The sequence below is a fragment of the Spea bombifrons genome, chromosome 1 (genome assembly GCF_027358695.1).
Source record: "Spea bombifrons isolate aSpeBom1 chromosome 1, aSpeBom1.2.pri, whole genome shotgun sequence".
Lineage (NCBI taxonomy): Eukaryota > Metazoa > Chordata > Amphibia > Anura > Pelobatidae > Spea > Spea bombifrons.
Genome location: NC_071087.1, coordinates 26,697,116 through 26,712,900, shown reverse-complemented (window position 1 = coordinate 26,712,900; position 15,785 = coordinate 26,697,116). Strand labels below are relative to the sequence as shown.

General features: G+C 39.9%; 1 protein-coding gene across 2 annotated transcripts; it reads right to left on the bottom strand.

Moving 5' to 3' along the window:
• Window positions 1–2,585: 2,585 nt before the first annotated feature.
• On the bottom strand, window positions 2,586–15,713 carry CASP3 (caspase 3). Of its 2 annotated transcripts, none has more exons than XM_053459429.1 (8): window positions 15,581–15,713; window positions 10,670–10,766; window positions 8,658–8,794; window positions 8,216–8,344; window positions 6,297–6,472; window positions 4,913–5,033; window positions 3,985–4,578; window positions 2,586–3,938 (listed from the first exon to the last, which is right to left on the bottom strand). In XM_053459429.1, exons 2-7 carry the CDS (start codon window positions 10,741–10,743, stop codon window positions 4,349–4,351), a joined length of 867 nt encoding a protein of 288 aa, XP_053315404.1. In that variant the 5' UTR covers window positions 10,744–10,766; window positions 15,581–15,713; the 3' UTR covers window positions 2,586–3,938; window positions 3,985–4,348. The 2 variants fall into 2 exon arrangements, with proteins under 2 accessions (XP_053315404.1, XP_053315412.1); XM_053459437.1 differs by having other exon boundaries at window positions 15,585–15,711.
• Window positions 15,714–15,785: the final 72 nt, after the last annotated feature.

The following is a 15,785-nucleotide window of genomic DNA, read 5'->3' as shown; positions in this document are numbered from 1 at the left end:
TGTCATCAAGAACACCCACTGACCTCAGCGGGAATGCCCCCCGACATCATCATGACCACCTCCGTCGTCAGCTGGACTACCCACCGATGTCAGTGAGTAGTCCTGGCTGTGTCCCACAAAGGTACGGCTCCAGGTAGCCGGAGACCACAAGTTCCCAGGTATGTACATAATCCCCCCCCAATTTTATAACTCAAAGACAAATACCTATAGTTTTTTGTTCAGATGACTGCGGATGGAAACACGTGTTAAAATAACCCTTATCAATATAAATCTTGTAGTTTGTAGCTGAGGCACATGCCATTCATGCGCTTGTGTTGTTGAGGATGCAGAAGGGTCAGGAAGAAGGGAACTTCCTTAAAGGAAATGTCTTGCTTATCTATACAGGAGCAACAAACCGGTCTTCCTCAGGAACACAATGAAGTATTTTTACAATTAACCTGATTCACTGATTATGTAAGTTACGATAATCGAATGCAATGGCTTTTTACTATACTCAGCAATATCACCCAGTGATATTCAGCAACATGAACCAACTTTTTTTTTTGTTTGATTGCCCTTGGGCAACCTAGGGTATTTGGCACCCAGGCGGATCCTGTATGTGGCACACACATACACACAAAAATTAATTGTGACGTTCTGTGATAATGTTATGTTGCTGCATCAAACATCACCGACATAAGCAAGTTGCTGTCTGTAAAGTTAAGATTTATCACACATTTGTACTTTATCTCAGGCTTCAAAGGCATGGAAATTATAGGGAAAAGCGGATTTATTTGCTACAAAATGTGCCGAGATATGAATGGGACAAAGCGCAAAGGTTTCATTTAGGGTCATATCAACTGGTTGGGAAAAAATGTGCAATGGTTTAACGTTTAACATGTTTTCTTCAAGCCACTGCACTGAAAGATTAAACATTAAAGGCTCAGTGGTACATGAAGCTAGTTATACATTAAACAATCGGCCATTTATAAATGATACAATGATTTAATCTTTTATAACAGATTTTAACCATTGTAGCTTTTACCCCTTTATGCTACATTTAATCATTTATCTTAGGATGGATGGTGTAGTTTTGGTACAAATGATATGTTATATAAATAATAATAATAATAATAATAATAATGTTGCCCAAATAAGCAAAACATCTTATTGTTACCTGAGAGCAGGGGAAGGAATACAAAAGTGGATTAAAATAAACCAGTGGTCACTTATATCTGCTTCTGAGTGGACCTTAGACTTGTAGTTGTCTATCTAAGGATGGGGTAAATCCGGATTTAAGGTAATTGTGGGCTGGAGATGTTGGTATGACAATGAGATAATATCGCAGCAGTCATACGTCTGGGAATAAAAAGAACAGACGCTCCTATGGCAGAACATTTCTGCCGAAATGGACACGGCGTTAAAAGATCCACGAGATAATGTACTAATGGAAAACTTTAGGACACTGAAAGAAAAGATAACATGGAAATATACAAGGACACACTCAATTCTGGTCTAAAGTGAGATAAAAAGAGGTTTATTCACTAAATGGAGAGTTGGCGGTGTAGTTGTGGTTTTAACTCCCTCACTTCTTCATTCATTATAAAGGACCAACAATAGCAGGTTTTTTTTTTATCAAGAAGGGCTAAGATGGCCCTGCATAATGTATTATTTAATGGGTGGGAAAGAAACCCCCCTAATGTAACTATGCATTATACAGGGCCAGCCAAACTCTTTCTGTATCAAACATCTTGAAGGCATTGGACGTTAAGAATGGTCAACGAGCTAAAACACAACCCTCCCTTTACTAACCCCCAAAGAGCTTACATCACACTATCCATACTAATAATCGGATAACAGGCACATAGCGTGGGAAGTGTATAGCACCAAAATAGAAGAAAAGAAATTCAAATTGTATAATATGCCTGAAGAGACATACGCAGTCCCAAAAGCTTGCAATCTAATGCAATTCCTTGACGATAAAGTTATTGTCTTTAACAAATTTACCACCCCGTACAATTCTATACACCTTCAGAAATTGATGGCCTTATGAGGGAACATACGCGAAGCATTTGTCTACAGGTTTCATGTGATATACATTAATTACACTATACATTACCCACAGCTACGCAAATGAAAACGAAATGAAACGAAACTAAAGTTAAAAGAATTATTATGGTTTCTCACACTCTTACACAAAGTGGCATTCAGAATCAGGCGGGGGATTGATCCTTCACCTTTTCAAAATGCAGGATGACAAATAGTTCCATTCTAAAGAAGTTGATTGTATATAATCGAATGTAAGATGAACGTAAGAAAGAAAAAAGCATTCAAGCTGCATATAATGTGTTCCCAGTCATACAAAAGCCTATTTGCAGAATATGATGGCGCTAAATAAAATAATAAACGCATTAGGCGTTTGTCTTAGTGTGTCAGTTCTAGTTTGGTCATATCCGTTGAATGTGTGTACTGTAAGACGTGCTGCAGAAATTGCCGGGATATAGAAATTAAATATAATAATCGTTTTGCACCACGGTCAACATTGCAGGTGTCCTGAATGCAATAACTAACTGGACAAATTAAAGGCAATCACAACTACACAAAACTTTGATCAACAATTTAATTTCAGCACACAACTTCAAAAACCACGGTGTCGACAATAAATCAGTATTTAAGTGCTTTTTACTTTATTAATGTGAATAGTACCAAGAAAAATGAATTGTTAAAAAACTCAGTTCAGGCATTGCTACCAATCGTGCAATGGAAATGATTCCTGCTGCAGATATATGCTGGTTACTAATAACATGATTTCAGTTCCTCGAAAGCAGAACTTGAAAAACACATTCAAATTTTCTACTGAAAAAAAATCCCACATTTTAGAAATATTTTTATGCATAAAAGATGATTTACGAGGAAGAAAATAGAAACACACAAAAGTAGAGCGTTCCCTAATCCTAATAAATATACAAAATTAACCAACTATGTCAAGAATAGCGTTCCGAGGTAGGAATGCAGAAATTCAACATTCAGAAAGTTTTTTTTTTCCCCCTAAATTCCAATCACTATAAGGTCTCATGTTTCATACTAAAAGGACATGCAATTGATTTCAAAGAATATATATTTTTTACATTTATTCTAATATACCCTCCAGTGTTCAGTTGGCAGAATAAAATGTAATATTGTATCCGTTTGTATAAAACTACCTAAGAACGCGTGTAATAGAAAGTCCGGCCCTTGGTATAAATGCGATCTCTTTGGCAAGATGAATGTATCCGTTTAAGAAATGCTGTTCTTATCTTATCTGCTGCTGTCCTTGGGAAGTGATGTTAATCTAGTTTACGATAGAACTTTGATCAAAGCGTATAAAGAAGTCAGGCCCTACCAATATTAAAAATATGGTTCAAATAAAACATGGGAAAAAATGGGGCTTTGTAAACCGGAGTGCTTTCAGTTCATTTCTTTTTACGGCACCTTTAATGACGAGGGTGGTGCTCAGGCTGCTAGAGTCTCTGGCCCTTGTGGCAACAAGCAGGGTTTGGGCAGTAGCCGTATGCCACATTTATACACGGGTTAAAGCTGATACTGCCTATATAGATATAATCATGGCAGCTGAAAGGCATTGTAACATTTCTGCAGGGATGGGGTTATATCATGTAATGAACGTTCCACCTAAAACAATGTGTAAACGATAAGATTTTTTGTTACCCCCTAAAATACATTATTTTTGTATTTTGCATACTAAATAAATCTACCCAAACACTACACAGTCTTAATCTGAAAAATGCATGCATTGTGTGCTCGCTTAACCGGCTTCTCTTGAAAATCCATTTATACGGCCGGTATATATAGAACAGGTAAGCGGCAGCAGAAGCCCATACAACGAAATGATCTCCGCACCAGGCAATAACGGCTCAGTTTTACAATCAGAAAGATGGTACAAATCCCAAAAGATCGTGAAGCTCGCGTCAGAGCTTTCAAACACGTTTGCAGTGGAACGCAGTAAACCAATTATTTGAAGAGCATTTCTATTTACACAACGGAACACCTGCAACGTATGAGAAAAGGCAGTAAGAGTTACTTTTAAATAACCTGCTTTTTAATTGTTTGCATTATATAAAAAAAAAATGTTCGCTATATCACGTGGTTCACTTTTATTGTCATGAAAAACAGCAAAATAATAGTTGAAAAATAAAATGTAAACTATTAAGGCATATTTAGCACAAAATAGTTATTTCCCTTTAACAGATGTCCCTCCTAAAGAAACCTCCAGCGGTAGTGGCTGCCATCTGTATGGAATGAATGAAACCTACTGCACGCGTGTTTATGGGCACCGGATACTTTGCATGGACATGTGTGCGGGGGGGGCTTCTTATGGTTGAAAATAGAGTGACTTTGTGAGCATGGACACGACACACGGGATCTGCTTCTTTCCGTGAAACTCAGCAGAAGATGAACAGGATTCAAACTCTACGGCTACCATGTGATTTACGCAGGTCAAGATTTGAAGAAGATCAAGGCGTGAGCTGTGGAGTTTCAGCATTTCGCAGAGAGACTGGACGAACCAGGAGCCGTTGGAAGTATTTCTCCAGGAATAGTACCCTATGCAAAGAAAAATCAATCGTTACAACAGCTTGTGAAAAGGCTACAACATTATTGGATTGTGTTTTTAGAAGAATCTACTTCCCACAATTTTGGAACGTGGGAGGGAAACAGGGAAGGCAGCCATAGAGCGGGGAGAAAAATGCCATAAAGGAATAGACGGCGAGAATGCATCAAATGTAATCTAAGGTAGAATGAGCACACAAAGGAGATGACAAGGTGAAAAACCTTGGTTGCGCAGTAAAGTCAGAAGGGATTGAAAGGCCGGTGCATTTGGAGGATTAGCCCAAAGTGTTTTCAACCCGTTAGTAGAAGATAATCACAAATCACATACCAGGGACTGTAGAATAGGCGTACAGAAAATCAGCTTCAACAGGAATCCGGGTTGGTTCCCCCGATGGTTCGCTTCCGCTATCTGTCTCGACTCCCGGGTCAAGGTCTGTCCCTCTGCACGCCTTCAGGACAGAAATATACCGTGTTAAATGTAGTGAACTATACAGGACTCGGAATACGGCACATGAGCATAATGATAAAATGCAAATGTCCAGTTTTGATGACAGGCATTACCCGTATATACATCTAGATTATATGGTTTATTTCCTACGTACAGGGCAGAAAATAACTATTTGCCGGCGGTCTACAGGTTTTGGAAGCTAACAGGTTTTTTTTTAACATTTGGACCCCAATAACACCTATCGATCCAGAAGTGCACTTTCTTCACAACAAAGCACTTTGTCTCAGGGCAAATCGAACACAAGATTTGTGTCAAAGTCTGAATGGCCCGCAGCTTGATCTGATTTGAATGTGGCTGAAAATTTCTGATCATTCTAAAAAAAGAGATGCTGTTTAGGCTATCATGCTTCAAGAAGAGATAGCAAAAGCTATTCATTGGAAAGTTTGCTTGGAAACCTCCAAGACATATTGAAAACCATGGAATGTGACGCTAACTTGTTTGAGAATTTGTTACGGTCTTATCTCAACAGACTAAGAGATGTGAAGAAGTCTAGAAGACGACCTGCTGACATGTTAACTTGTGCTAAGTTTTGGACTCCCTATATCCATTGTATTTTACTTGAAACCCCTAGCAAATGGTCATGTTCCAACCTGTAGAAGATTCAACATAAATAACAATACAATATAAAAAAGCCAAGTTCTGATAAGCAACGGGTGCAATCTGAGGCACCCATCACTCTCAAAGACTTAATAGCAATGCTGTCCAGCTTTTTTTTACGTCGGTACTTTACGATCACGCTTTGGATCATGTATTATTAGCATTTCCCAGAAATTAAGTCAGGGCAGCAAACATTTATAAATATAGAACCTTTAAAGAAAGAAAGTATGCAGCAAGTTAAAAACCCATAGGTGTTGGATTAGGTCTGCGGGACGTGCATCCCTAAATACTCAAACTATGGCCTTGTAAGAAATATCACATGGAACCCACAAATAACTGTATACCCAGAAATGCCCACAAAATGCTGTTTGCGGGACGTGCATCCCGTCTGCGGGACGTGCATCCCTAAATACTCAAACTATGGCCTTGTAAGAAATATCACATGGAACCCACAAATAACTGTATACCCAGAAATGCCCACAGAATGCTGTGTATCTACGCCCAACTATATCTAGGGTGTCAAGACATATACGTATTACAATAAAAAATACAGAAAAGACAATGCGCAGTTTAATGAATCAAACAGCGCATTTCATTTGTACAATACCTGAATAAAGAATATTTTAGGCTTTCCCACCAGGGTCTTGCAGCGATCCCCTCTGAAGAGGTTAGTTATATTTTTGATAGGAAGGCAGTCATCCACTCCATATATTAAGCCGTCCTCGCCATGGCTCAGCAGCACACACACAAACGAACTTCTCTTACTGTGGTCTTCTTCGGAAACTATAACGTGATAAAGACAGGAATGCCAGGCGTCATACTAGATTTTTAAGATATTTGTATCTTATGTTTAATGGTGCGATCTTTAGTGTTTTTATATGTCTCAGTGGGTCAGACATACGAGATGCACATCTTACTGAGCCAGTATAGGATATAAATAAAATATAATGACAAACACATCCTGGCTTTCGTGTTGCTGAATACATTACACATAATAATATTAATAATAATAATAATAATGTCATGTACACTATTTGCTTGCACTTGCATCCACCAGTTTAGTAGTGGGTTTAATGTGCGGTGCGCCACCTAGTGGATGTCCATATTTGCTTCTGCAAAACCAGGTGAATTAATATACCGTATATATTCCAGCGTATAAGACGACTGGGCGTATAAGACGACCCCCAACTTTTGCAGTTAAAATATAGAGTTTGGGCTATACTAGCCGTATAATACTACCCCTCTACCCAGTATACAACAACCAGCCAATCACGCCAAGCGCTGTGCCTTACCGGTAATTGGCTGGTTGTTGTATACAAAGCCTGCTTGGATTGGGTGGGTCAGCTCTCCCTAACATACGTACACACCAGCTTACAAACACACATATACACATACACTGCCCTTACACACACCTGTCCATTCACATACACTGCCCATACACAGACATATACATACATACACTGCCCTTACACACACACACACACACACACACACACACACATATATACATATATATCTACACATACTAACATACGCCTGTCCATACATACACACTTATACACTGCCCTCACCACACACCCCTGCCTTTACACACACACACACACACGGTATATATATATTATATATATATATATATATATATATATACACACACACACCAGCTTACAAACACACACCTGACCATACACATACACTGACCATCTCACACCAACATATATACACATACACTGCGCTTACACCCCGTTCTCCCCATCTCTTACCTTTCTCATCTTATTTCTTTCATCAAGTTGTGGGAGCGCGAGGTCTGTCATTTCAGACCTCTGCTTTACTGCTCCCTCATCACTACGCGCCGGCAATTGATGCCGAGCGCCAGGACATGACGTCATCCCCACACTCGGCATCAATAGCCGACACGTAGTGATTAGGGAGCACGGAAGCCGAGGTCTGAAGTGCCAGACCTCGAACTCCCTGATGTTGGGCTAGTTAGAGGGAGGTCGTGATCTCCCCAACCAGCCCTGCTCATCGGGCGCCCGCTGATCAGGGCTAATTGGGGAGATCACGATCTTGCACCTACCTCGGCGCGGCCCTGAAGACCGGCCCAGGAGAGGCGGCTTCTCCGCTCGCCCCTCCCCTAGAGATTCGTGATTCTCCAGTCCGGCTCGGTAAGTACGGTAAGTATACCCGGTGTATAAGATGACCCCTGACTTTTGAGAAGATTTTCTCAGGTTAAAAAGTTGTCTTATACGCCGGAATATACGGTAGTTTTCCATACATTATGTAACATAGAGTAACTGCAATAAAACAATGCCCCTTTTAGCGTTTCAAAAGCTGTCTGCTTGCCACAGAAAAGGCTTTTTACATATTGGATTAATGCAAAGGGTTGTAGTGTATTAGCAGACTTACAGTCTATAAAGTGCTTTATATGTATTTTTCATTGGTGTGATTGTTTGAGGCATTAAATTGTCTATTTAACAGTCTGGAAAGCCACAAGATATAATATCTCATTTTACCAAAACACACGCATACCTTTTTTCAGAAGTCCAAAGATATCAGAACACTTTTGATCGTTAAGCACTTTGACCTGGTATCCAAAACATTTGAATGTTTCATATAGTTTACGGGCGTCTGTATCGGTACCTGAACGTGTTCCCATTCCTAAAATGATTTAAAAAAGAAGCGTAAGGGAAATAATATATATTGCAATTTTCAAAGGAAAGTAAATACTAATGAAAACATATAATAGGGTACCTGAATCCAGCTTGGGGAACATGTCATGACATTTTAATACTTGTTCTTAAAACGATCAAACAGTGGATTCATTCAACAGTAATTCAACAGATAAATACATAAATCTAGGACTGCGCACTCGCCGAAGATTTAATCAGCTTGTGCTGGTATGTTTTCAGCCGCCGTGGAATAAATAAAGCAATAGTAAAATTAGATTGTCTATGCCCGTTTGGTAACTTACTTGTGGATGGGTGAAAATTCTTGTTGTTTATGATAATGCAATGTCCCATCTCAGGGTAATCCATTCTGTACTTAAACAGATGTGCAAGCTTGGAATTCTTTTCCAGTTCTTTCGAGTCATTAGTCCCTGGAAATATCCTGCAAAATAAAACGTTACAGCTTTTCAATATTTGTATCTAAAGCCACTTGGTGCCATTCAATGAAATAACTATAACTATTTTGTTATAACTCTGTTATAGCTACTAGATGACAGATAATACATGATTCACATCTGGGTACACGAAAGATGCGCTCATGCAGTGTTGTGAAAAAATATTTGCCCCTTCTGGGGGTTTCTTCTATTTTTGCTTATTTGTCATATTTAAATGTTTCAGATCATCCAACTAATTTTAATATAAGTAACAAAAGCAACCTGAGTAAACACAAAATGCAGCTTTTAAATGATCAATTCATTTACTGAAGTTAAAACCCATATCACCTCCTTCTGATTCAACACTGCTGTGATCACATATTAGACCCCCTAATGACTTAATGAAGATAATCTTTAAAAAAATTACAGGTCTGGTGAGTCACTACATAGAATCTCCATGATGGCTTACTAAAGGGTTAATATTCATAGAGTCTAAGGGTCATTTCATTAAGAATGCTCCCAGGTATGCCAGATGCTCCTGGGCGAGTTCTCCACAGTTCCAAGGTTTCTCCATTTGTAGATGATGGTTTTGTAACCCTTTCCGGACTGATAGATGTCAATGATTTTGTTTCTCATCTGTTCTTGAATTTCTTTAGATCGCAGCATCAAGTGCTGCTTTCTTGAGACCTTTTAGCCCACTTCACTTTGCACGACAGGTTTGAATTGGTTGATTTTAGTAACTTAAGGGGCAATTACTTGTTCACACAGGACCAGGTACGCTTGAATGTTTTTTTTCCTTCTATACAGCGCTGTATAATACGTACAATCTGTCAGAAACAAAACTTCAGTTTTTCAGACTGATCAGTGATTCCCATCAGAGGATTTTGTTTCCTTTACTTGCGTAGTTTGTTCTGGGGATTAACCAGAACTGTATATTACAGAGCATCGTTGTGGTGACCGACCTTCAATAGGGTGCTGAGATAGAAACCTGTCTAAAGTGGATTTGGGTTTATCAGACTATTAATCTTTGATAAATCATGCTTGATCCGTGATGATTTTTTTTTGTGAGTGCTGCTCTTTTTTTATGTAACATGTGTCAAATGATTAACCCTTTCAGTGCCAAACAAGTGTGCGACTATGTAGTTGGCAAAGTGGACCAAACAAACCAGACACATATCTAAGAAAATGTTTCTGTAGCGTTGGGGAGTCTGCCGATCAGCTCCTGAGCTGACCTGCTCCCGGTGCAAGTCTTGCATGTTTAAACTGCCCCGAGTCCTAGCACTCAAAAGGTTAAACATTGGTGATTGTCACAAAAAACGACTTTCAAAAACATGCCAATATTTACATAATGCATTAGTCAGTAGTCTGCTGGCATAAGCCCTTTCAGAATGCAATCGGTGAGTTAATATGTATTCACAAACATGCTAATTCTTTCATTGAAGCTGATGCATTTCACTAGGCCAACATGTAAAAATATGTAAAGTTACGTATGCTTTCCAGACCACAGGGTTCTCTCTTCTGCAAACAGAATAATTGCATCTGAAGAAGAGATCTCTGGGGTTTTAAAAGCTTATGTAAATACATTTGTTTCTGTGTTAGCCCAATAAAAGGTATTAACTTTGCCTGGAGACTCTTGGAGTGACACGACTACATCACTTTATCTAATGAAATGTATTTGAGCGTCTGTATGTGTGTGTATATTAGATCTGTGGGCTTTTAAAAGTCATACAAGCCTTCTATCAAGACACACACATTTATTGACAAGTTAATTGGGCAGACTTCACACACACACTTTTTATAAGTCAGATCCTTGACTATCCTTCACCAGTATAAAGGCCCTGGGAGGCACGTTTCTGGATGTGACCCTCTGCGTCATCACTCACCGGGGGCTTGAAAACAATGATCTGGTATCCGCACTATCGTCACCAGTTTGGGTGCCGTTCTGGCTGTCTGTCATTTTGTTGCCTTTGGAATCCTCGTCTACAAAAAAAAAACAAAAAAAAAATATTAACAGGCGTTAACATATTAAAAGGCGTTAACATAACGCCTTTTACAAGAAAGCCAAACCACTTTTGCGTAAAAAGAGCTACCACAACTTTCATTCTACCATATAAAAGCTCCACGCACTTCAGTATACAAGTTATCAGAATGCACCAAAAACCTGATCACAAATACATGTGCAAAGCAAATCTCGTGTACACATCACATAAATGCTACACTTCACTAGTTATTAGAGAAGCATTTCTTGAATCTACGGAGCATTGTGGAATCTAATGAATCATTTCAGCGTAAGCAGTACCATTTCATTAGTTTCATGAAAATCTTGATTTAAGGCCAATAATTATTAGGAAGAAAAGTTAAAGAATTACCACATCTGGCCAGCAGGTGGCGCTGCAATACATTAAACGTACCGCTGTCATTCCTGTTTGTGAGCTCTGTTCAAGCTAAACAAGCATATTAAGTGAGTGTTATGAATTGTCTTCGGTATATAACCGAATATAAAAAAATATATATAATATAACATTAAGGTAATGTTCAAACACTATAGTAAATCTAAAGTTCTACATGAACCACATGCAAACCTATATTCCAAGCATGATTCGTGAAGGTAAGGGGTTAAACGTATTACAGAAGGCTGTAAACCGCCAGCTTGTAAAATAACATATCAGCATATTTTTAATACATGCGTCTTCCCCTTTTAACGTAAAGCCACAAGTTTACATTATCGTTCACACGCAAACTATATTGCTATAAATTTCATCAGGTATTGTTCTAATAGTTATTTTTATTTGAAACCATGCTGTTCTTGCTTAATGGAGACAAAGATGATTTCATCCTTATGTGCTCATGGACTGAAATAACCCTGTGTTTATCCCCAAAGGACAATGAGCTCATACTGCTGTAAATCACCAGCTGCACCATACATACAGAAATCGGTCATTGTATGCGGTCATGTATGTGCTCCAGATTACTGTGTCATGGTCCATACATTAAATATAATAGCCATGGTCTTAAAAGGAATGCCAGTGAAATGCACTTAAATTGTGATACCACCGACACATCTAACAAGGTGATAACAATGCAGAACAGACATACTTCACACGAAGCTATCAAGACCTCAACTGACCAGAAAGGACATTGCTAAACGTCACGCTCCTCGCCCAGCTGTGCCAGCAAGACCTTAGATGAACTTTTTTCAAACTGGTCCTTAAAAGGTTAGTTCAGAGACTTTGTTATAAAAATAATATAATATTAAAAAATTATGATTAATTAATTTGGATCATTCTGTTTCATGATTTTTTACATAGTCCCGCGTGAGCACAACTCGGTAACATGGTGTTAGGTACCGAGCATTTATTAAACCATGCTTTTGACTTGGGTGAGATTGGGTGAGACTTCTCTTACGCATATATTACAATGCTACAATACTCTTATTTTGCAAGAATAATATGTTGGGTATTTTGGAATTTCGTAGGCCTGACATGCAGCTTCTGAGAAATTATCTAACATCTTGTAATCGTGTTGAAATTAACCTGAAGTTAACCTTTTCCATTCTGGGGCGGTGAGCACAATGTACAGAAGGTTCAACACGGTGTTAAGAGTCACGTGTGCTGTAGCAAATCTGCTGCCATTATGTCGGAGCGTCCAAAGTACACATCAGTGAGCTGGCCACAAGAGTTAAGGAGTTTAAAACAGAAAGAAGAACCTGCCGCTGCCTTTCAGAACAAGAACAACCTGTCAGCAGTTCAGAAACCTTTATGAGATAAAGAAAAGGAAGAAAACAATTCAAAACGACCCGTTGAGCAGGTTGGACCCTATTCTCAGTGCCTTCCCAACAACCAGCCATTTGCCACCAAAACTGATCAACTAAGGATCTGAGATCCCAGAGATAACCCGGACGGGCCATCATATTACAACAATCAGTTCGACACTTTTATCATAAGGGCTGCCATCTTAACGTGCTGTTCTCATGATTAATATTATTTATCTGCCTTAAATTACTGCCGGCCTCCAAAAAGGAAACCGATGAGCTATTTCTCCCACTGATCTCAGCTACCGTTATGTAAAACAGGCCCGGTAAAACACATATATCGTCCAAACAATTAAACAACAAAAAGTACAAGAAGTAGTTGGTTTCAATGAATGAATTAAAGTACGATGGTATCTGTGAAATCCCCCCTTTAATATAAACTCTCCCTCTATATGCCGCTGTCGCACCAAGCTGGATACCAGCCAACGTAAGCCCAGGAGATCTGCAGGGAAGAATTCAGAAGAAACTTGCAGCTGCCACGCCAGTTCTTCTTTAAAGGGACAGTTTACTGAATATTTTGGGAGTGCGTGTGCACAAGACCCCCTGCCCCCTGCCCATAGCGCTCATCAGTGAACATATCTTGTATGGGAATGTGTTCAGCTGAACATATATCCTGCACAGAAAATATCTGGGGTGGGAAAAGGAGGGCAGCACAAAAATTGAAAGGAACTAGACAGCTTTCCTAGGCATTAAAGTGTATATGATGACTGGAGTCTCCCTTTATTTGTTCAGCCAATAAATAGGAAGCTATGTTGGCATCCACACGGATGCCTATCCCAGTCCAGCTAAAAGAGCTCCAGAGCCTTTTGTGTCTTCAAGTATAACATACAATGTATGGTCACTGGCTATGTAGATATAATGTATACAAAGATACACTATATGGACAAAAGTATTGGGACGCCTGACCATTACACCAACAGGGACTTTTATGACATTGCATTCTAAATACATAGACATTAATGTAGCCCCCCCTTTACAGGCCATTCATTCAGTAGAGCATTTGTGAGGTCAGACACTGATGTTGGATGAGAAGAACTGGCTCACAACCTCCGCTCCAGCCCAAAGGTGTTCGATGGGGTTGGGATTGGGGTTCTGTGCGGCCGGTCATGTTCTTAGAGCAGTGGATCTGACTGTATTCCTCCTACGCATGCAATGGTGTTTTCAGATTATAACACGCTATATATGTGTTATAAACCCACACGCTGTGTATACCATGAGACCATCTGTTTTATCTGTCTGCTCTATAGCAGAGTCACCGTAAGACATTTTCAACTGGGTCATCATGTTAATCCCCCAAAGGTGCCCTTCACGCTTATAAAAATAAATAAAAAGATCACCCTTCCCTTACATTCAATAAGTACAGCTGCACCAAGGCCATAACTTGCATCTCAAACTTGGGGGCCACACATCTTCCAGAGGCTGAAGCCTCCTAATGGTGGCCTTTCTTGTCTCTGTAGGTTACAGAGAGGTCTCAGCTGCCCCTCACCAATGTGGCAGTCATATTGTGGGCTTTTGAGACGTCCTTTCCTTGGAGTGTACTGATGATCGCTGCAAATGACCACCAGCACGCCTTTTCCGTACCGGTCCAGGAAGTAGTCAGAATGACATCATAACAGGTCATCTATTCGCCGGCTCGTATTATGGGAAAAACAAACCGTTCTGTTTTATGAGTAAACTGGAGACAAAAACAAAGCAGGTTTCTAACAAAGACACTCGGCATCGTATTACCGAACTACAGCCAGACGCAGCACATTTCGCATTATGCCAAATCATATCTCCAGTTTCTGCTCAACAAGGAATCCCAGCAACGTGGCGGGAGCAAGAATTACATATTAAAAGTGGTGGTCCAATCAGCAGGATTATACCCTTGTTACTATGGTGACGATACAGTTTAGTTGCTATGGTGACAATACAGTTTTTCAAACTGAACCGGGATCAAGTTGTATGCATAGTCTCACAATGCATCACCTCTATCTCTCTATGGCCAATAACACATTGAAAGTCATCGTATACAACAGCTCAATTGCTGCAACCTACTGGCAATAGCACTAATTCCTCCCCATGACTGCAGCCAACAGCGTCAGGAAAATACATGCGGATCACAGTTATTTCAAATAATAATTAAGAAACACCGGATGACATCATGGATGACGGTTGTAACTTTATGTTGCCGTGTCCATCTAATAACCACTGCTTAAGCTTGGATTGACAGGTGTGTAGGTGACCTGAAATCTGTCTGCGATGGCTACATTATGTCTCAAGGAGCTACCAGCAAGCAGACTGTCTCCTAAATGTCACTCAATCCTCAAGCGTAAGGTAAACATCCTGCAGAAACACACCTGATTTACACTGTCTCCTGCAGCTTATTGCCACTATATGTAACAATACCCTTTTACACTGCCAAAGGAGAGGCGATTTCACCCTAAATAAACCCCCATTGTCAAGTCCTCTCGCAGAGGATCACATGTCAGTCTTGCAATATCCTAAATCTGATGCTATCTTATTTCCCCAGCGACACAGCTGACACAACATGTGCACCAAGCTGCATGTACAGCCCGAGCACACAACCAGCTGGGGACAAGCCACAGCATGCCTCCTCCTCTCCTGTACCCGCATACACCCCAATCCAATGTACCCTCACCCCATGTATATATATGGTAGTGCAGGGAACGCACACACCGAGCTGTACAGTATGACTTACAGGAAAACACACACTCTCACTTCCTTGTTCTGTCTGCTAACTCTTTCTATTCTCATCTAGAATAATTGCCAATTTATGCTCACCCCGTTACTATACAGTCCGCTCCACAGCGATAATTATTTATGGAACGTGTAATTTACACTTATCTAAACACATATATCTATGTGTGTGTATATATATCTATATATATATATATATATCTATATATATATATATATATATATATATATATATATAGTGCCCCCGGCCCATACATATATGGTATAGTATAAGCCCCCTTACCTACACAACACTTTGCCCAGCAGCACCCTCCTCCTGTCCTCTCCGTTCCTTTGTGTCTATGTGGCCCAGGGTAAACGTCAGACACACGGAGTCCCACCGAGGCTTCCTATTGGCTTACAGTTCGCATAACAACAACTACTTTCCAGCCCTATAGGCGCTTCCCTCCCGCATGTGCCTGTATAGTGTAACCCGCATTACTAAGTGC